Genomic DNA, 21,573 nt, shown 5'->3' with positions numbered 1-21,573 from the left:
ATATAAGATTTCCAAATATTTTCACCCATTCAGTGGGTTGTCTTTCACTTCACTGATCATGTCCTTTGATGCACAAGTTTTTAATTTTGAGGAAATTCAATTAATCAGTTTTTCTTTTGCTGCTTGTGAGTTTGGTGTTATATTTAAGAAATGGATACCTAATCCACGGCAGTGAAGATTGACACCTAAGTTTCCTTCCAGGAGTTTTACAGTTTCAGCTTTACATTTAGGTCTGATTGATTTTGAATTAATTTTTATATATGGTATAAGGGTTCAACTTCATTCTTTTGCATGTGGATATCTAGTCCCAACACCATTTGCTGAAAAGCCCATTTTTCTTCCATATAATGATTTTCGGCATCCTTGTTGCATATCCATTGCTTGTCAATGTATAGCACTATTTCTGGACTCTCAATTCTATTCCATTGATCTATATGTTTATCCCTATCCCAGTACCACATGTTTTGATTGCTGTAGCTTTGTAATAAGGTTTGAAATTGGGAAGTGTGAATCCTCTGACTTTGTTCTTCTTTCTCAAGGTTGTTCAGCTATTTGGGGTCTCTTGAAATTCCATATGAATAAAATTGTGACTTAGCAGTCCTCGATATTTTCAGTAAAGAAGGAAGTTCATCTCAGGAGTATGGCAGGATAGAAGCCGTAAGGACCTTAAGGTGTCATGGGACCTTATGTTTGCCACTCAATACATAGGCAGACATATAGACACATACACGCTTACATCACATTCATGGCAAAAATCAGTAACTGAGGAGAGCACTTCTTCCTGCTTGGTCCATATTAAGACTCAGATTCCTTCTCAATACAGCATTCCAATTTTCAAAGAAAATGCATTTGTTAGTTGTATAAACATCTAAAAAAGTAGATATTCTGTCGGACTTCTGTCAAAAACCCCAACACAGAGATCACAGGAACCCCCTTTTCAAGTCATTTAATCGGACATTCAGTAACTACTTACTGAGCATATTATAGGAAAGGCAGTATCTGATATTGGGGCACAAGAAGAATTTAAAATTTTCATTCGTAAGAAAAGGAATAGAGTGAGAAGAATAAAATAAAAAACCCAATGAAGGGAAACAGACAATTCCCTGAAATAGGCAAGCATACTGTTTGTTGAAAGTCTCAATCGATGTTTCTTGAGATAGCAAAATGGTTGCTGTTCAAGTTGGGTACCGAAAAAGGATGTATCCACCCTTCCGAATCTTAACCACTCCCACTTAAAAAAATTGATTTCCTTTCCACGCACTCTCTGGTCCCATCAGATTATTCATAATGTCCTCCTTCTGACAGTTACAGCTCCACTCCCAGGCTTTGTTCTGGCACTCTGGTCTGGACCTCTTCAGGTAGGAGGGTCGGGAACTGCTCCAGCAGCTGCGGCTGCAGCTCCAGGATCTGCTCCTTTCTAGCATCTTAGATCATCCCAAGCTGGCTTGGAGCATCCCATACCCACAGACCTCCCGCGAGCTGAACCACCTAAGACACGGGTGGGAAGTCTCCTATCCGGGTAAGATCATCTAACCCTAGATTCTTTACCCTGACTTAATTGTTAGAAAGCCCTATCTGCGCTGGGTGAGTGTGTCCCATGCTCTAAGAATGAGCGTCTTTTACCTGGTGTTTGTCTCCTGTGCTTGGAAAGAAAGAGAGGGAAATCAAGGTGGCAGGGTGGACAGCCATCCCCCCACTAGCTCGTGCGGGCTAACCACTCCCTTTTCCTGCTCGCCTCTGAATACTGGCTCTTCAATTCACCCGACTCCTCCAACACAAGGAGAATATGTGGGCTTCGCGGGGGCAGGAGAAAATCCAGCCTTTCCAAGAACTCAACTAGCCCTTGGGGTTGGAGACCGAGAACGAAGGCTGAATGAAAAGAACGGACTTCAGGGAGAGCGAGCTTAACGGGCCCAGCGCCTTCTTTGGCACCCACTTTGGCCCTGCTGCACAGATCCCTCTGGTCCTCGTGGCCCTCCAGGCCCTGGGGCTGCAGCACGCCCAGAACGCCCGCCCGGGTGGCAGCTCGCCGAGGACGCCAGAACATAAGTCGCCCCGAGCTGCGAGCGAACGCGGACCTCACCTCCTCCGCGTGAAGGACAAGCCAGACTCGTTAGCGCCTCCCCGCTTTGCTCCTCCAGCGGCTGCACGCGAGGGCTCCTCGCGTCCTCTCTAGGCGTTCCGGAGCAAGTTCCGCATCTCTATTGTCGGCCCGAGGGGCAGCCCACGTCCCATCGTGCCCCGCGGCCAGGCCCGGGCCGCCTCGCCCCGCCCTCGCGTCGCGGAAATCCTGCTGCCGCCGGGCTCGCGCTCAGGCCCCGCAGCGCGCGCACGAGCGGGGGTCGCTGCTCCGCCGGCGCGCGCCCAGACTGGGTCCGGAGTCCCCGAGGGAGGGGCCACACTTTCCCCTCCCGGCCGCCGGCCGCGCCAGCGCCCAGCGTCGGACCCGAACCCGGGGCAGAGAAGCGGCATGGAAGCCGAGGACCTGCGGGAGGACCTGACCTGCTCCATCTGCCTGGACTATTTCGAGGACCCGGTGTCCATCGAGTGCGGCCACAACTTCTGCCGCGCCTGCCTGCACCCCAGCTGGGCGCCGGGCGGCGGCTCGTTCCCCTGCCCCGAGTGCCGGCAGCCTTCGCTGCCCGCCGCGCTGCGGCCCAACTGGGCCCTGGCCCGGCTGACGGAGAGGACGCGGCGCCGGCCCCAGGGCTCCGTGCCCCCCGGCCAGTGCGGCCGCCACCGGGAAGCGCTGCGGCTCTTCTGCGAGGAGGACCAGCGGCCCGTGTGCTTGGTGTGCAGGGAGTCCCGGGAGCACCAGGCGCACACCCTGGCGCCCATCGACGAGGCCTTCTGCAGCTACCGGGTGAGCGGGCCGTAGCGGGGCTGCCGCTGCTCCCGGGAACGTGTCCTGTTTACCTCATTCTCATGAAAGTACCCAGCAAAGAAGTTAAGCGTCACACAGATCTCAGAGCTGGGCTTAAAACTGGGATGGGGAGGGTCTGCATAGAATTTTCATGGTACTGGCCCTGGGAGCTCCTAGTTTAAGACCGTCAAACCGAGAGCGTGTATCCCAGTGCTGTCCAATAGAAACAGGATGCGAACCACGTATATGATAAAACTTTCCTAGTGGTAAAAAGAAACGGGTGATGCTAACTTTAATACTATATTTTATTGAACCCAGTTATCCAAACTTATCATTCAACAGTAAATCGCTATGAAAAGTTATCAGTGAGATATTTTCCTCTTGTTTTTCATAATGGGCCTTTGAAATCTGTGTTTACGTTTACAGCACGTGTCAGGTGGGACCATCCACATTTTAGGTGCTCACCTGGCTAATGGTGCTGTATTGGACAGCGCAGGTATATACCTACAGGTGTAACAGACAACTGAGGATTTGGGAAAAGCCGGGCTTGGAGTGACGAGGCTGGGGTTTGTTACCAGCTTCCTTCAGCAGTTGGGAAAAACCACTTAATGTTTGAATTTGGAGATTATCTGTCCTGCCTATTTTATGGGTTAAGGAGTTTCAGTTGAATAAATCAGTTTATCTTACTCTGCTCCAGCCACACTGCTTTCTTGCTTTTGTTTCAAGCCTGATTTCTTTCTCTACCCCCACCTTCCATCCTTTACATCTTTTTGGCTTTTAGCTTGAAGACCTTCCTTGATCATCCTTTCCAGGGTAGTCCTACCCCCTTCTATGGTGTAACTCCAGTGGTCTCCGACAGAATTGGTTTCTAGTAAGTACTGGTTGAATATACGAGTTTAATGATACAAGTTAAAGTGTTTTGTAAACTATAAAATGCTGTACAGTTTTATCAATTGATCACAAACAGGAGGTATGCAAAGTGGCACTACAAAGTATACATCCACTCAGTAACTCACTACTGTCTGCCAGGCATTGTTCTAGGGTCTGGACATAAACGGATAAGAAAGACATAGGTCTTATCTTGTAGGAGACATAAGCATGTAGGCAAAAAATTTCAGTGTGTGAGTGAATTATCCAAGTTTGTATGGAGTACATAGCAGGTCTGAGGTTGATCAGTGAGGAGTGAGAAATGGTTTCACAGAGTTGAATGTGAACTCACTCCTGAAGGGTGAGTACAATAGGTAGGGAGAGGATATTCGGGTCAAGGGAACAGCATATTCTGCAGTGTGGTGGCTTGGAATGGCAGGTGATAAATGTTAGAGGACTGGAAGTTGCTCAATACTTCCGGAGTGTAGAGGGAGGAAGAGCATGGGAATTAGGTAGGGTTGAAGAACTGCTTGGTGTTGCCCTCCTGCCATCTCGTGGCAGTTTCTGTTATTGCAGGGAACGAGTTTTCTAATGTCCCCAGAATTCCCATTTTTATTCAGGGGCCCTATTCGGGGGCCCTATTCAGATTCCAACTGTGGCAGGATTCCAAAAGTCTTAGGAGAGTCAATACAGGATATTTCATGCATACTGGAATTTTTTTTTTTCCATACTGGAATTGTTAAGGGCTTTTTTTTTTTTTTTTGAAGATTTTATTTATCTGACAGAGAGAGACACAGCAAGAGAGGGAACACAAGAAGGGGGAGCGGGAGAGAGAGAATCAGGCTTCCTGCGGAGCAGGGAGCCCGATGCGGGGCTCGATCCCAGGACCCTGGGACCATGACCTGAGCCGAAGGCAGATGCCCAACGACTGAGCCACCCAGGCGCCCCAGTTAAGGGCTTTTAAAAAATTGAAAAACTCTATTTAAAAGATGATTATCTTTTCATTATTATTATTATTTTTAAAGATTTTATTTATTTATTTGACAGAGAGAGAGAGAGCACAAGTAGGCAGAGTGGCAGGCAGATGGAGAGGGAGAAGCAGGCTCTGCGCTGAGCAGGGAGCTGGATGTGGGGCTCAATCCCAAGACCCCAGGATCATGACCTGAGCCGAAGGCAGCCGCTTAACGGACTGAGCCACCCAGGTGCCCCGGTTATCTTTTCATTATTAAGTAAAAGTGAAAACTTTAAAAGAAATCTTGGTCACATTCAAAACAGCTATCTGATTACAGGCCTCCCATATACGTCAAATTTGACAGTGATCACAAAGTAGCAGTTATATCAGTGATAAAGGAATAAAATTACTTGAAATAGCTTCCCAAGTAGCAGGATTATATACCTATTTAAGTTAACAATTAGGGGTAATAAGTAGATTACATAATGTTAGACAACATTGTATTAGAAAGAAAATAGCACAGGTGGTTTTGTGATGTACAACCTAATTTCAAACCCCCGCCCAACATTTTAATATGCAGTTTCCAAGCAAACGTGAAAATTGGAAGAATTTTATTAACACCAGTAGACCCTCATCTAGATTCTGCCATTTGCATTTTACTCTATTTATCACCTACCTATCCGCCTTTTCTCATCAATTCTTACTTCCTTTTGAGGCATTTAAAGTTAATTGCAGACTTCCTCCTATACTTTAGCATGCATACCATCAATCGCACTTAACATTTGTGATATTTTCTGACGTAACATTTAATACAATTAAATATACACATCTTTAGTGTACATTTGCTGACCTTTGGCAAATGTGTACACCTGGGCACCCTAAGTCCTTCTCAAGATAAACAACATTACCTGGGCGCCTGACTGGCTCAGTCGGTGGAGCACGTGACTCTTGATCTTGGAGTTGCAAGTTCAAGCTCCACATTGGGTGTGGAGATTACTTAAAATCTTAAAAAAAAAAAAAAATTATCATCACCCCAGAAAGTTCCTCCACCCTCTTTTTCTCAGTTAATCTCTGCTCCCTCCCCCCACCCGACCACTGTTCTAATTTTTTTCCACTGAAGATTAGTTTTGCCTGTTCTGGAACTTCATATAGTCTGTGCTCCTCTGTACAGGTTCCTTTTGCTCAGCATATTTTGAGATTCACCCATTTTTTGGTGCGTATCAGTAGTCTGTTACTTTTCACTGCTGCGTCGTATTCCGTTCTATGACTGTACCACAATTTGTTTATCCATCTTTCCATCACTGTGTACCTGGGCTGTGTCCAGTTTTTGGCTCTTAGGAACAAAACTGGTGTATTCTCATACGGGTCTTTTTGTGGATGCACATCTAGGAGTAGAACCACTGGGGCTGGGATTGATGTATGTTTAGTTTGATGCCAGACCTTTACCCAGAGTGGTGGTTGCCCTTCACACAGCCACCGGCATCGTATTCGAGCCCTAGTTGCTGCACACCCTCGCCAGCTTTGGAGCTGTCACTCTTTTCAGTGATCTCGCTTTGTTTTAGCCATTGTCATTTGTAAATGATCAGAAGAAAAATGATACCTACTAGTGTTCATTATTCTCCTAGGGAAGAATTAAAAAAAAAAAGTCATGCTTATTTCTTAGTTCTGTTCATTTCTGTCTTTCTTTCAGCTTTTTATTTTGACATACATTCACACTTCAGAAAGCCGCCCTCGGCCACTCTGCAGCATTTGACAGTCTTCACCAGTTTTTATTTAAATTTTCTCTTGCTTTGGTGTAGAAGAAACCATCCTTTCTTGGTTTTTCACCAGCCACCACTCATCTTAGCTTCTTGGCAGGATGTTCATCCTCTGCATCCCCCTTAAATGCAGTTGTTCCCAGTTCCAGCCTGGATCCCCTTCTTGATAGACTCTTACTGGGGGATTTTACTCATATCCTGGCTTCACCTGCTGCCGGTGCTCTAACCCCCCAGTCTGCTTCTGCAGCTCAGATCTCTTTCTTTCTTTCTTTCTTTCTTTTTTTTTTTAAAGATTTTATTTGAGAGAGAGAGAGAGCGCACATGAGGGTGGGGGGAGAGGCAGAGGGAGAGGGAGAAGCAGACTCCCCCGCTGAGCAGGGAGCCTGACGTGGGCTCAGTCTCAGGACCTTGAGATCATGACCTGAACCGAAGGCAGACGCTTCACCAACTGAGCCACCCAGGCACCCCTTAGATCTCTTTCTTGACCCTTAACTGCTAACTGTACCCATTGGGATGTCCCCAACACAGCTCAAACTCAATTTATTCAAGTCGAATATAATTTCCCACCTTCCATTTACATACCGCTCATTTCCCTGTATTTCCTAATTTGGTAAATAGCCCACAGTCCTTCTAGTTGTCAAGCCAGAACCCAGGGGCTAAATCTGGACTCCTTCCTCCTGCAGCCATTTGGTTACCAGTTCCGGCTGGTTTTCCTTTTTTTTTTTCTTTAAGATTTTATTTATTTATTTGAGAGAGAGAGTGAGAGCATGATCAGGGTGGGGGTTGGGCAGCAAAGGGAGAAGCAGACTCCCCACTGAGCAGGGAGCCCAATGCGCGGGGCTCCATCCCGGGACTCCGGGATCATGACCTGAGCTGAAGGCAGACGCCAAACCCCCTGAGCCACCCAGGCGCCCCACCTGCTGGTTTTCCTCTTGTGTGTGTGCCTCTAACCTGCCTGATACGTCTGAGGTCACGTCTCATCTTCTACCAGGTGCTGCCCCTCCACAGCCCACGTTGTTAATGCTGATTGACTCCTTTTATTTTTTAATAGCTCATTCAGGTATGTATGTATATATTTATAAAGATTTTATTTATTTGTCAGAGAGAGCACAAGTAGAGGGAGTGGGAGAGGGCGAAGCAGGCTCCCCAGGGAGCAGGGAGCCCGATGTGGGACTCGATCTCAGGAACCTGGGATCATGACCTGAGCTGAAGGCAGATGCTTACCTGACTGAGCCACCTAGGCACCCCATCATTCAGGTTTTTATTTTATTTTTTTAATTTTACTTTTTAAAGATTTTGTTTATTTATTTGACAGAGACACAGCGAGAGGGGAACACAAGCAGGGGGAGTGGGAGAGGGAGAAGCAGGCTTCACGCAGAGCGGGGAGCCCGATGTGGGGCTTGATCCCAGGACCCTGGGATCATGACCTGAGCCGAAGGCAGACGCTTAACAACTAAGCCACCCAGGCGCCACCCATTCAGGTTTTTAAATTACACAATGGTATATGCCTCTTGTAGAAAATCAAACAAAACAGAAATTTATAAAATTTTTAGTCCCTCCTGCCCCAACTTCTAAGACATTTCTATTCCCCAGAAATAACCAGTGTTAATACTACTTAGGTATATATTCTTCCAGATTTTTCGATTTAAATACAAACACATACCCGGGGCACCTGGGTGGCTCAGTTTGTTGAGCATCTGGCTCCTGGTTTCATTTCAAGGCATGGTCTTGGGGTGGTAGGATTGAGCCTGGTGGAGGGCTCTGCGCCTCAGCGGGGTGTCTGCTCACTCTTCTTTCCCTCTGCTCCTCTCCCTGCTCACATGTGCCCACTCTCTCTCTCTTTCTCTCTAAAATAAATAAATCTTAAAAAAAATACAAACACACACAAGTACGTATGTATTTATTCTTTTCAAAACAGAATTATGCAATATTATTGTCTAACAGCTTAGTTTTTTTACTTAATATAACATGTCAGTATATTGAGAGCTACCTGAGATTGGTATAGAGTGGCAATACACCATAATTTATTTCATAATTCCCCATTGATGGATAGTGAATCATGCTGCAGTGACCATTACTATACATACTATTTTTGCCAGTGTTTCTTTGCACAGATTATTGGAAGTAGGATTATGTACATTTTAAATGGTTCTAAATCCTTTCAGTTGCCCTTCAGAAAGATGGCACCTTTCTTTTGTTTCTTGTCTTTTTCTTGTATGAGAATTTATTTATTTAATTTATTATTTTTTTTATTACTAATGTACTATATGTTGTCTAACTGAAGATGGCACCTCTTTACAAAAATCTCTTACTGTTGCAGCGTCAGAGGCCTCCCTTGCCAATATTAGGTATTTATTAATCCTTTAACAGTTTTCATTTTTTGCCAACTTAATAGGCAGACTCTATATAGTGTTATGAAATTTCAGACCAGAATACTTTTTATGCCTAGGTCTGTAACTGTTTTCAACATTTTCTCAATGTTGTTCCGTTTGGATTAGGTGACTTTTAGCTCTTGAACAAGCAGGATGCTGGGGAAGAGGGTTTCTCTGATATGTATTTCTCCCGGCAGGAAAAGCTTCTTAAGACTCAGTCTAGTCTGAAGGACAAGATGCTGAAAGCCGTATATTTTCAGGACATGGAAATGAAAAATGCTACCAAGTGGAAGGTAACAGCAGAAGCCGTTGGGCATTTCTTGCCCCCGGGACCCTTTGGTGTTGTTGGGAATAGTTGTCAGGCTCCTTGCAGATAAGGTGATAGAACAGGAAGTGTCTCTTTTGACCTGTGGTTTTGGGGGATGGGAGTTTCACATACTTTATCCCCATGTCTGTAAGGTAGTGCCCATCTCCTTCCTACTTTTTCCTAAATATACATTGTTGTTGGTTTGGGTCCACGGCATTGTGGAAAGTAAATGGGCTTTGCTTTCAGAGAGACTAGTTTAGTTGGGAGGCATGATGCGCACGCGTGCACATCTAAAGGTTTAACGAAACTAAACTGTAGGTGTTCTGGAGGCTAAACTAAATAATAAATGTGAAAGTGTATTTTAGTTTAAAAAATATACAAACAAGGCATTGCCATCAGTAGTAGAGACTGAAACGTTACAAAGAATGAACTAATACTACACAGGCTGATACAAAGAGATTAGCAGAAATCTGGGGAGGGTAGGCAGGAGCTTTCTGGGGGAGGGGATTAGGGTGGAAGCACCATGGGTTGCTGGGGAGTCTCATGCTCGGAACTGAGGAGCAAGAACAAGGCAGAACAAAGACTGAGCAAATCCCCTGTGGCTCTAGGAGAAGATGAAGAATCAGCGAATGACGATCAGTGCAGAGTTTGCAAAGCTGCACCACTTCTTGGCAGAAGAAGAGCAGCTGTTTCTTCAGAGACTGAGCAAAGAAGAAGAAGAGGCGAAGAAGAAACAGAATGAGAACAAATTAAAGCTCCATCAGAAAATCACTTCCTTGAAGCAGCTCATCTTAGAGGTCAAGGAGAAGAGCGAGAGCTCCACCCTGGAGCTGCTTCAGGTGAGACAAGCTGGGGAGGGATGGGTTAGCACCACTCACTAAACTCCGCGTGTCTTTAGAGCTGCATGTCTTTCCTGGTGAGTGGGTTTCATAGAAGAAATGTTTTCTCTCTGTTGGTAATTATGATACTACTGTCATTAAAGAATCAAAGATTAACCTTTCAAAGGAAATGAATGTGAAAGTTAGGTATGCTGAGCTCAGGTATTATGAGATACCTAGGTTCACTTGGGCTAATCGTTTGCATAGGATCTGAAGCACATCTAAGACTTTTCCATTCATCTTATTTGTACATTTATAATTTGTTAAAATAGTAAAACAAAGCAACCTAAAATCACAAAGTAGGTAAGTGTATCAACAGTTTTTAAGATAAATTTATCTTTCTTACTAATTTATTTATTATTTTTTAAAGATTTTATTTTATTTTATTAAAGATTTTATTTATTTGAGAGAGAGAGAGACAGAGAGAAAATGAGCAGGGAAAGGTACAGAGGCAGAGGGAGAAGCAGACTCCCCGGTGAGCAGGGAGCCTGACATGGGGCTCGATCTCAGGACTCTGGGATCATGATCTGCGCTGAAGGCAGACGCTTAACTGACTGAGCCACCCAGGCGCCCTCTTACTAATTTTTAATCATTACAATCATACCTTGATAATAACTTTGCTCTTAGCCCCAGATTTTGATTGGTATATTCATTTAAATAATTTCTAATATCCAGCAGCCTTTAAAGGGTTGTAATTCTAATTCATTAGCACTTAGGAGTGTCTGGCTGACTCATTCAGTAGAGCATGTGACTTTTGATCTTAGGGTTGAGAGTTCAAGCCCCACATTGGGCGTGGAGCCTACTAAAAAAGAAAAAGTAAAAAAAAAAAAAAAAAAAAAGTAATTCATTAGCACTTAGATTTGGGACTTTTAAGCCAGTTTATTATCCTTCCTTGGAGTTAATCTTTACCTTTATATGCTCAGCAGGTAAGTGTCTTTATAGCTATTTCATTTTTTGGATAGAATCCAACATTTGTGACCATCTTTTTTTTCTGCTGAGATAATCCCTTTGGTCTTAGATTCCTCAGAACCTCTCTTTCTTCCATATGATGTGACTGGAGAGGAAAGAACCATTGAAGGGGCCCTTCAATCTATGATTTTTTTTTTTTTTTCCTTATCAGGAGACAATATTCTCTTCTACCTTTAAGGAAGAGAGACACAGGAACCCACTTACCAGTTATTTTCAGCAGGAAATTTCTAGCAGGGTGTTACATGCCATTGAAGTGTAATGATTTCCAAGCATTGTCTAGAACTTTCTCAACTTGCTTGAGCCATGAAGTTCCAGTTACATATCCAAATGTAAACTCTAGCAGAATCTTTGAAATAACACATTTAAACAGTTTTGTTCAATATAGGTTTAATATCCGCTTAGAATTTCAAACTTCAAGGAGACACATGAGCTAGCAGAATGCTTACAAAAAAGTCTATCAGCCAATATAAGGGCAAAGGTAGGTAAATGTTTAAAGAAGATAGAACTGGATCATAGAGTCTCAGGGTCTAAGAGAACTTATTTTACTGATCTGTTCCCTTGTCCATCTATTTTTTCCTTTATTCCTTCATTTTTAGTCTGTAAGTCACTTCCATTCTTGGAACTATAGACACATGCAAAAAAAAAAAAAAAAAGGAACATAAAAAAAAATACTGTTATTCCTAATTTTTATCTTTTTATTTGAATGTGTTCTTGCGCAATACAAAGTATTGCTTTGGTTTATGTATTTTTAATTTATGTAGTGATTTCATCATGTTGCATTCCGTCTCTCACTTTTTTCCTTAGGCACTCACTATGTTTTTAAGATCCATTCCTGTTGCCATATATGTTGGACCCATGTGTCCATCCACAACATTTTGCCAGTTCCTTCTTCCAGTGATGGAAATCCAGGTTGCCCTAATACCATTACCACTAGAAGTAATGCTGCAGTGACATCATTGATATCTGCTCTTCTTGTTTTTATTATTGTTATGTTTTATTAGTTCGTGGGTTTGCTCTGTAGCTCTCGCTCTTTCTCGGCCTCTGGAGCTGGCATGCTTAGTCATCTACATTGACCCTTTTTTTTGCTGGTAAATGTTTTTAAGCTATACTTTCCCCTTTAAATATTATTTGTGTGCACGGATTCAGACAGCATCACTTTTATTGTCATAATACAATAAACATGTTTAAAAACATTTTAAGTGTAACGTCCGTAGAGAAAAATGTATAAATCATAAACTTGACAGATTATCCCCAAGGGACCCATCCATGAAACCACCAGCCAAGTCAAGTAATAGAACATGTGTAGCCTGCCAGACACCCTCCGCGTGGCCCAGTCAACACCCCTTCCCTTTTCTGCGAGGCTGTTCTCCCTCCAGACTTTTCACACAGTTTCATCTTGCCTGTTTTTGAGTAAGAGTCTTGCAGTATGTGCTGCTTTTGCTCAACATTATGTTGTGAGATTAGCCCATGTCGTTATAGATGGCAGTTTGTTCCGATCACTGAGTAGCACGTCCCAACCTGGAGCGATTTTGCTCCCCCAGGGGGCAGTGTTGGAGACCTTTTTGGTTGTCACCAGTTGGGGGTGGCTTCTACCAGCATCTAGTGGGTGGAGGCCGTGGACGCTGCTAAACATCCTATGATGTGCAGACACGCCTCGCCTCCAGCTCCCAGCAAAGACCTGTCCAGCCCCAAATGTTAACATTGCCGAGGTTGAAAAACCCCAATGTAGAGTATTCCATTGTATTACTATTACCAAAACATACTATTTACTCTACTGGTAGCAAAATGTGGGTTGTTTCTACTTTTTACTGTTAACTAAAAAACAGTTATGAGCATGTCTTTTTTGGTGCACTTATGTCCACCTTTCTGTCAGTTGTGTATCTGCAAAAGCATTTCCTAGTCCCAGGGCGTACGTTGGGTCAGCTTTAGTAGATGATTCCAAACTATTTTCCAAAGTGGTTGCATCATTTGCCGCTGTTACGTGCAGTGTGTGAGGAATCCAGTCGCTCTGTATGCTCAGTCGTACCCGTGGTCAGTTCTGTAGCTGCAGCCGTCCCGGATGGTACGGAATGTTCTCTTAGGCCCTCAGTCGGCACCCCTGCCCTCCTCCCAAAAGGTAGATTCTTTCCCTAATGACTAATGAGGTTGAGTACTGTTTCATGTGGCAATGAACCATTTTGATATTTTTTTTTTAGCTTTCTTGAAGTATAATGTACATATCTTATAATTCACCCATTTTAAGTGTACTTTTTTTATAACTAAATAAGCGATTTTACCAAGTTGTGGAAACCTTACCGAAGTCCAGTTTTAGAGCATTTCCATCACCCCAGTAAGATCACTTGGTGCTTGTTTATAGTTAATCTCTGTTGCTGCTTCCAGCCCCAGACAACCTACTTTCTGACTCCATAGATTTCCTTTTCTAAATATATCTATAAACAGAGTCATACAGTACGTGATCTTTTGTGCATGGAATCTTTCATTTATAATGTTTCTGAGGCTCATTCATGTTGTAGCATTCATTAGTATTGTATTTATATTCCTTTTTTTATTCCTAAAGAGTATTTTATTATAGAATATGTCACATTTTGTTTATCGGTTCACCAATTGATGGACATTTGGGTTATCTCCACCTTTTGGCTCTTATGAATGATGATGCTGATGTGAACATTCGCCTGCCATTCTTCGTCTGGACATACACTCATTTCTCTCGGGTAGATAGTAGGAGCAGAATTGCTGGGCTGTATCGTATATTTATATTTAGTTTTTTTAGAAACTGCCAAACTGTTTTCCAAAGTGGCCGAACCATTTTGTATTCCCACCACATCCTCACCAACACTTGTTATTGTCTGTGGGTGAAAGACAATAGATGGACAAGTAGGCAAAAAGCCAGGAGAGAGTTAGTGTCAGAGAGCCAAAGGAGAAAGAGTAGGGTTTCAAGAAAGGGATTGGTTACCATTGTCAAACAGCGCAGAGGGGTCATGTGGAGAAAAAGACACCGTGTGTTCAATCCATTGGCTTTGGCAGCATGAGATCATACGTGACATTAACAAAAGCGATCGACAGAGAAATACCTGCTCACAAAGTTGAGTACCAGATCTCGGGAGGAGGGGACGTAACTCACTTATGTTTTTCTTCTCTTCACAGAATCCAAAAGATGTGTTGACCAGGTATGAGCTGCTGCTTTTTCATGGGGGCCTGAGTGGAGGGGAAACAGGCCTGGGCTCCAGAGAACAGTCTGGGCACACCTGAGAGTCAGTGGGGAAGGAATTCCACTGCTCACTTTCGCAAGGGGGAATGGGCGAGTGGTGGTCTGAGCTTTGGGCTTGGAACCTTAAGTGGGAGTTGGGGGCCTTGGCTGCCTGAGTTGTCTCCTAAGAAGAGCAGCCTTCTGTACTTTCCTTAGGAGTGAGAACCAGGATGTGAGCTATTCCCTTGAAGTTCTAACGATGAACACTGTGTGCCAGATACCAATGATGAAGGAAATGCTGAAGCGATTCCAAGGTAAGCAAGAAATCTTTAAGAGAATAAGCACTGAGAAAACTTTAGAAAGGAAAGAGGAAACAGAACATGCAGCTAGCGGGAGGGTCAGGAAAAATGGTGATAACTAGAATACATGGATATATGCTTCATTCAAGAAGCATTTACTTAACACACACCGTGTGTATAAGGTGCTAGTTATACAGAAAGAAAAAGACCTATTTCTAAGAATTCAAGTAAACTGGAGAGACAGACTCCAATCGCTTACTGTAACATAGTGAGATCTACTGTTTATCAATGTATGAGTAAAATATTATGGAATGTCAGAGAAAGAGCTCTGTTGGGGGTGAAGTGGGGAAGTTTCCACACAGAGGTGACATTGTTCTGGGATTTGATGGATGAATAGGAGTTTGCCAAGTGGAAAACGGAGGTGTACTCATGTAAGCAGAAGGAGCAGCATGAGCTAAGCTGTGGAGAAAATGGAGGGGTAGGTATCCAATGTAACTAAACCATAAGGTACTTTGTGGGAAAAGGCAGGAGCTGAGGTTGAGATGGTGAATATAGGAAAGTCTGAAGATAAATTTACTGGATCTCCAGGGAATTGCCAAGGCATGTAGGTGTTGTAAATGCTGCACAGGCAATTCTCTCGTGCACACACCTGATGAAGAACCATGTGGTGGATGAAGTATTGGGGACTGGATTTACTCTTCAGCCTGAAACTTAGCTAACTAAAAAAACTAAAATAAAACAGACACGGTACATGAAATAACCGTTTTCCCAACCCTGGATCTCAGGCAGTACAGGACAAGGAAATGTGAGACAATGAGGTGAGCTCTGTGATGGCTCCAGCCTCCAGCCTGAAAAGAGCTTCCAGGCCACTGTGGGGGGCGGGGAGGGTAGTGGAGGTGGAGCCAGGTTGAGGAATGGAGCGGAGTCCAGGGAGGACTAAGCAGTGAGAGCTTGCAGGGTACTGGCGAGGAGAGAGCCATCCAGAGGGCAATGATCTACAGAGGCGCCCCCTGAGTATTTAGCAGAGTACTGACCAGCAAATGCTTGTGAAAAACTACCTTAGACTGAGGAAGGACGTTTCCAAAATGATTAGAAAGAACAGTTCCTGGTGCTCCCACAGGGCCCAAACAATGCCTGTTCCTAGCAGCCAGACTAGAAAACTCTCAATTCCTGGGAAAATCTTGCCTCATTAGTGGGGAATAATTAACCCTACACTGAGCACTGCTTTGGACCCACCTTATAAATCATGAACACCAGATCCAAAAGGATCAAATTATTTCCAAGTAACTGCATCCCAGGACAAAGCTTAAGATTTTAAAAAATGAGTACCTAACCATGTAAATTCACAATGTCTGGCATCCAGTCAAAGATAACTAGGCATGCAAAGAGGTAGGAAAGCATGACCCATAATGAGAATAATTGATTGGTACTGACCCAGGATTGACCAGATGTTAGAATAAGCACAGAAGGACTTTAATACAGCTATCCTATAAAGAAGTATTTGGAGACATGGAAGATCTAAAAAAGTCCCTGGTCAAACCTCTGGAGATAAAACTACAGTGATTGAGAGGAATACACTGGTTGGGATTAATAGATGATTAGATGTTGCAGGAAAAAAGATTATCGAATTTGAAGATGCAGCAGCGGAAACTACAAAATGAAACACACAGGAAAAAACCTTAAACCATGAAAAGAGCCTTGGTGAGCTGGGGGACAATCTCATGCAGTCTTATGTGTGGTACGTGGGATCCCTGAGGAGATGAGTAGGATGCGGATGAGACAGGAAAAACATCTGAAGGAATAATGGCCCCAGGGTGCAAGGGTGGCTCATTGGGTTAAGCGTCTGCCTTCGGCTCAGGTCTTCATCTCAGGGTCGGTCCTGGGTTCAAGCCCTGTGTTGGGCTCCCTCCTCAGCAGGAAGTCTGCTTTTCCCTCTGCTCCTCCCTCCCCCACTCATTTTTTTTTTCTCTCTCTCTCAAATAAATAAAATCTTAAAAAAAATAAAAAAAGAATGTCCCCAAATTTTCCACATTTGGTGAAGACCATTAGTCCACAGATCCAATAAGCTCGACAAGCCCTAAGCACAAGAAATATGAGAGGAACTACACCAAACACCAGTGTAAAGAGGACATTTTTGATGCAAGAAGAGACAAAGGACATGTTACTTAAGATGGAAAAAAAAGATGATGTCCCATTTCTCTGAATTTACCAAACTTTTCAGAAATAAATCTCCATTCTACATGAACTCTTAACAAAAAACTAAAGAGGGAACAATGCCCAATTCAGTCTAATGCAGCCTGCATTATCATGATACCCAAATCAGACAAAGACATTACAAGAGAAAAGGGCTATAGACAGTGTCCTTCATGGACACAGAAGAATTCTGAAGATAATTTTAGCAAATTGAACCTAACATATTTATAGATAATGCGTCACAACCAAATGGGTTTTATTCTAGAAAAGCAGGGTTGGTTTAACATTTGAAAAATCAGTGTAATTCACATTAGCAAACTAAAAAAAGGAAAACTATATGATCACTTCAGTAGATGCAGAAAAAGCATTCGTCAGCACCTAACATCCATTCCCAATTAAAAAAATAGGGCTCAATAAACTAGAGAGACATGGAGAGTCTGGGAGGAAGAGGATTGGGAGGCAGGGAGGCCAGGGAGGAAGTCAGACAGTTAAAGTGGGGGATGCCAGAGGTCTGAGTGAAGATGGTGGCAGTGGGATGGAGAAGAGGCAGAGAACCTGAGTGGTATTTCAGAGGTGGGATTGATAGGACTTGGTGACAAATAACCCATCCAGGGTCAGAGGGAAAGAGGAGTCAGATAACCTTAAGATTTCAAGGTGTGCATGTTCAGGTGGAGTTAGTGCTCTTACAGATCAGAGAACGCAGAAGACAAGAAGACGTCTGCATGGGAAGGGGTAGGAGTCCCAAGAGGATGCAAGGGGACAGGATAGTGAGTTGAATTTTGAGTGATCTGTCAGGGGCCTGTGGAGATGCCCAGTGAACAACTGGAACCAGTGAAGAGAAAACTTGTTAACAGTGCCACCTCTGTGTCCCAGTGCAAAGCACCATCCTGTCCGCCGTCCTGGTCTGGTCCTGATTGAACAAGTCAGAATCTGGTAGTGTTTCTTCCAATTTGATGCTGATTGTGAAGACCTGGGGCCATGAAACAATGAGCTCCCTGTTTTTAGGTCTTAGTCGTTTAGAGCAGAAGGGAAATGAAGATTTCACTGTGCTTGAGGCCGCACTATGGCCTGCCAGGCCCAGCCGAGGATCAGTTGAGAGGCAGTGGGGAGTCTCATCCCTAACAGTTCTTATTAGGAGACACACGGAACTGAAGCTGGAAAAGAGGGGCGTTTCTGGAGGACGGTTGGTGGTAAGCTGTCACATTATAAATCGCCACTCTCATTTTCTCTGCAGTGGCTGTAAGTGCAGCTGAAGACACGGCTCATCCCAAGCTTGTCTTCTCCCAGGATGGGAGATACATGAAAAATGGAGCATCGGCCAGTTCTTGGCCGTTGTTTTCTTCAGCATGGAGCTACATCAGTGGATGGAGGAACTCTCAGAGGACTGCACAGTTTGTGGGAAGATTTCAGCACTTACCCTGTGTTTTGGGAAAAAATGTTTTCACTTCAGGGAAACATTACTGGGAAGTTGAGACCCGGGATAACCTGGAGATTGCTGTCGGGGTGTGTCGGGAGGACGTCATGGAGCTTGCTAATGCTTCAGAAATGGGCCCCAGTGTGGGCATCTGGGCTATCTTTTGGGGTTCCGCTGGCTATTGGCCCCTGACAAGCAATTCTGTAAGTCCTACCAAGCAAGAGCTTGCTCTTAACCGGGTGGGAGTTTTCCTCGATTCTGGGGCTGGGAACATCTCCTTCTATAGCGCTGTGGATGGCACGCATCTACACACCTTCTCTTGTCCTCTCGTCTCCCGCCTCCGGCCATTTTTTTGGTTGAGTCCATTAGCATCTTTAGTCATCCCGGCAGTGACGGGTGGGAAATGAGGCTGTTCCTCCCCTGCCCGAGAACCTCTCCGTGTACCCCAGCGCAGGGACGTGCATCCCTCGGCCCTCTTCTCTCTTCATACATACTGGTCCAGGCGGCACGTCCGTACCGTCCATTCGCTCAGCTCCCTGCGCGTGCTGTACGCACACAGGGATGGCGGACCCATTGGTTGCCTTTCCAGCAGCCACTTGCTGCACTTCCCTCCTCCTCTTCTAGTTCTTCTGACGGAACTGTCGGGGGAGCACCGTCCTTGGGCTTCAGGAGAAGCAGCCCCACGTGAGGCAGTGCTGGCCAGTGAGCTGGGAGGAGACATTTTCTAAGGCGCTTCTGGGGCAAGATTCTGTAGCTTTAAGAAAGAGGTGTTTGAGGAGACACAGCCCCTCTTCTGATGCCAGCAGCTGTCTCCGAGCTGAGGAGAGCACAGTGACAGTGCACAGGCAGAAGAAACATGGTCTTCGCTGGCATCCCTGGGCTCTTGGAATTTCCTTAATCTGACATTCCTTATTACAGGAGATGACTGCTCCCTTACTGTATAAGGCAGTTCAGGTTGCCTTTTGGTATAGGATTGCCTCACTTTCCCTGAAATTGGACAGCTTTGTAGACTCTGTTTCTGTGCAGTCATGTAATTCCTCTTCTCTCCAGGAAGTAGTGAGACCTCTCACTTTTCTGGATCAGAAAGTTAAGGAAATCTTCCCTTACTCTGCGCTGTGACTCTTCTTCACCTGGCCATGTCTGTGCCCTCAAGTGTGCATTTTGTTACCCATCGGTCAGATTCTTACGTTGTTTACGCAGGCTGTTAACATCACACCTAAAACGTTGGGACACACTTGCTAAGTGTTCAGACTGTGCTGCTGGCCTCTTTGGTAACGTGCTCTGACTCCTGCAGAAGTTCGGTGTGGGAGAGGGAAATTAAAATCCTCTTTCAAAAAAAGAAGAAGAAGAATGTAGCAGGAGGGGAAGAATGAAGGGGGGGAAATCGGAGGGGGAGAAGAACCATGAGAGACGATGGACTCTGAAAAACAAACTGAGGGTTCTAGAGGGGAGGGGGGTGGGAGGATGGGTTAGCCTGGTGATGGGTATTGAGGAGGGCACGTTCTGCATGGAGCACTGGGTGTTATGCACAAACAATGAATCATGGAACACTATATCTAAAACTAATGATGTAATGTATGGGGATTAACATAACAATAAAAAATAAAAAAAATAAAAAAAAAATAAATAAAATCCTCTTTCTACAAGGAAGACAATAAATTGTGAGACAATAAACTTCTGTTATGTCAAGCCACCCAGTTTATGGTTTGTTACGGAGTCTTAGGAAACCAGTACACTTGCCCACCAGGACTTCCTCCAGTATCTGCCTTATTCATTTCCAGTCCTTGGGAAACTCATCACTACCTTTCCTCCATCCTCCTCTGGGGCTGTTGAGCCAGGTTGACTGGTTCTATTACAAAGTCTTGCTCTCTGACTTCAGGTGGGTTCTTTGAGCTGCTTGGTGAACAACTTCATTTTTTCATCCCTTGACTTCCTTTTACATCTCTGGTGGCAGTGATTCCAAACCATTTCCTCCTTTCTCAAGGCTTCATGAGCCCACCTGCATACTGTGGGGAAGGCAGACTTTACCTCTACCAGTCTTAGGTTTTCAGCTGGGATCTAGCAAAATGTCAGATTAATAAGAGAAAAACAGTTTATTAACACACGCAGCACACACCAAGCAGGAAAAACCTAAAATGAAGAGTAACTCAAAGTGGAGGCTTAGAATTGTGGCTTACATAGTATCTTTAAAAGAACAATACATTTGTGGAGAAATGACAGGAAAAACAGCCTGCAAAGGGTGGCAGACTGTGGGAAGGTAAATGCATGTGAGGAAACTAATGGAGTAAATGTTTTTTGCAGATTCCTTGTTGGTGCGGTCTCCAGTAAAAGGGGAATTTATATCCTTCCATTTGGCAGGAAAGGGGAGCTTTTTCTGGGTTTGCTGCTCTTAATTGCCTTCAGCTCAAAATGATTTTTATGCCAAAGAGACCTATTTTGGGCTGACACATTGTGGTTTCCTTCATTATTATTAAAGAACTTGCATCTTTTACTGAGAAAAATATTATTCTCTTGCTCTATTTTATTAACATTCTTTTGCCTCTTTTAAGTCTTGATATTGGCCCCTTTCAAGTAGGGGATGGGACACAGGTGTATTTACTAAAAATGAAATAAACTCTTACGATGCCTCTGATGTACAAACAGAATTGAAAATGAACTTGTAATAGTTTTCAATGTTACTTAGGGATTTCTCTGAGTCTTTACTATGTTAATACATTATGACTTACTTGGAGAGGTATTTATTACATAGGATTTCTCAAGCTTATTTCACCACAGAAACTAGCTCAGGAAGCAGCAACTAAGACTTCCCAGAAGACAGTTTGGCAACGACTGTTTATCCTGCACTTTCTCCAGATGATCTTGACTATCTCTGATTTCAGCCTATACTTGCACTCTATAAAGGTGGTGGGTGTACTGTGTGACCATGGACAAGGCTCTGCTAAAATCTCCCCTGGAGACTAGGCTCTTGCTATGAATATATGCTCTCCACCCCTCCAACACTGCGGCTCCCAGAAGTTTCTCACCCTTAAGCTAGCCCACAGTCAACCTCCAGCAATTCAAAATTACTATTTAAGTATTCCTACAAGTTTATGGCTCCGGTGGATTTTGCTTCAGATAAGGAGATCTCAGCTTTGACTCTGTGGATTTGCCTGTCTATCCAGATCTTGGGGTGGCAATTTGTCATGCAACCTTAGTTCTCCCACAGGTCCAAGAAAAGCCATTGATTTTCAGTTTTCTCATCTTTTTCTTGTAAGGATATGAGTTATGACTTCCAAATTCTTTACATGTAGGAGCTGAAGCTGCAAGTCTATCAGAATAGGCTTCTTGTAGACCTCTGTAATGGTTGTGTCCACTTCACTAAGGGGTGCCTAGACAGCCGTTAAAACATTTCTGGGTATGTCTGTGAAGGTGTTTCCAGGAGAGATTAGCATTTGAACCGATAGACTGAGTAAAAAAGATCATTTTCACCAAAGTGGGTAGACATCATCCAATCAACTGTGAGCCTGAATAGAAAA

General features: G+C 44.1%; 2 protein-coding genes across 2 annotated transcripts in view; one reads left to right on the top strand and one right to left on the bottom strand.

The window, feature by feature from the left end:
• AZGP1 (alpha-2-glycoprotein 1, zinc-binding) overlaps positions 1 to 2,208 on the bottom strand; it is a 66,873-nt gene extending 64,665 nt beyond the window's left edge. The window contains exon 1 of the transcript XR_004302556.1: positions 2,084 to 2,208. The gene's annotated coding sequence lies outside the window, so the exon portion shown is untranslated. The remainder of the gene's footprint in view (positions 1 to 2,083) is intronic.
• A 69-nt stretch (positions 2,209 to 2,277) lies between these two features.
• Positions 2,278 to 19,442, top strand: TRIM4 (tripartite motif containing 4). Its single transcript, XM_032430815.1, has 6 exons — positions 2,278 to 2,863; positions 9,009 to 9,104; positions 9,727 to 9,957; positions 14,110 to 14,132; positions 14,369 to 14,466; positions 17,879 to 19,442. The coding sequence occupies exons 1-6, from the start codon at positions 2,471 to 2,473 to the stop codon at positions 18,463 to 18,465; spliced, it is 1,428 nt and encodes a 475-aa protein (XP_032286706.1). The 5' UTR covers positions 2,278 to 2,470; the 3' UTR covers positions 18,466 to 19,442.
• Positions 19,443 to 21,573: the final 2,131 nt, after the last annotated feature.

Source organism: Phoca vitulina, unplaced genomic scaffold (genome assembly GCF_004348235.1).
Source record: "Phoca vitulina isolate PV1807 unplaced genomic scaffold, GSC_HSeal_1.0 scaffold45, whole genome shotgun sequence".
Lineage (NCBI taxonomy): Eukaryota > Metazoa > Chordata > Mammalia > Carnivora > Phocidae > Phoca > Phoca vitulina.
Note: the sequence above shows the minus strand (reverse complement) of the source record. Positions and strands in the feature narration are given on the sequence as shown.

What these genes read in the sequence shown, in the direction of transcription:
- TRIM4 (XM_032430815.1), top strand. Translation starts at nt 2,471, where the DNA reads ATGGAAGCCGAGGACCTGCGGGAGGACCTGACCTGCTCCATCTGCCTG. An exon ending in CCACCCTGGAGCTGCTTCAG is followed by an intron (nt 9,958 to 14,109) that starts GTGAGACAAGCT and finishes TTCTCTTCACAG; the next exon opens with AATCCAAAAGATGTGTTGAC. An exon ending in AATGCTGAAGCGATTCCAAG is followed by an intron (nt 14,467 to 17,878) that starts GTAAGCAAGAAA and finishes TTTTCTCTGCAG; the next exon opens with TGGCTGTAAGTGCAGCTGAA.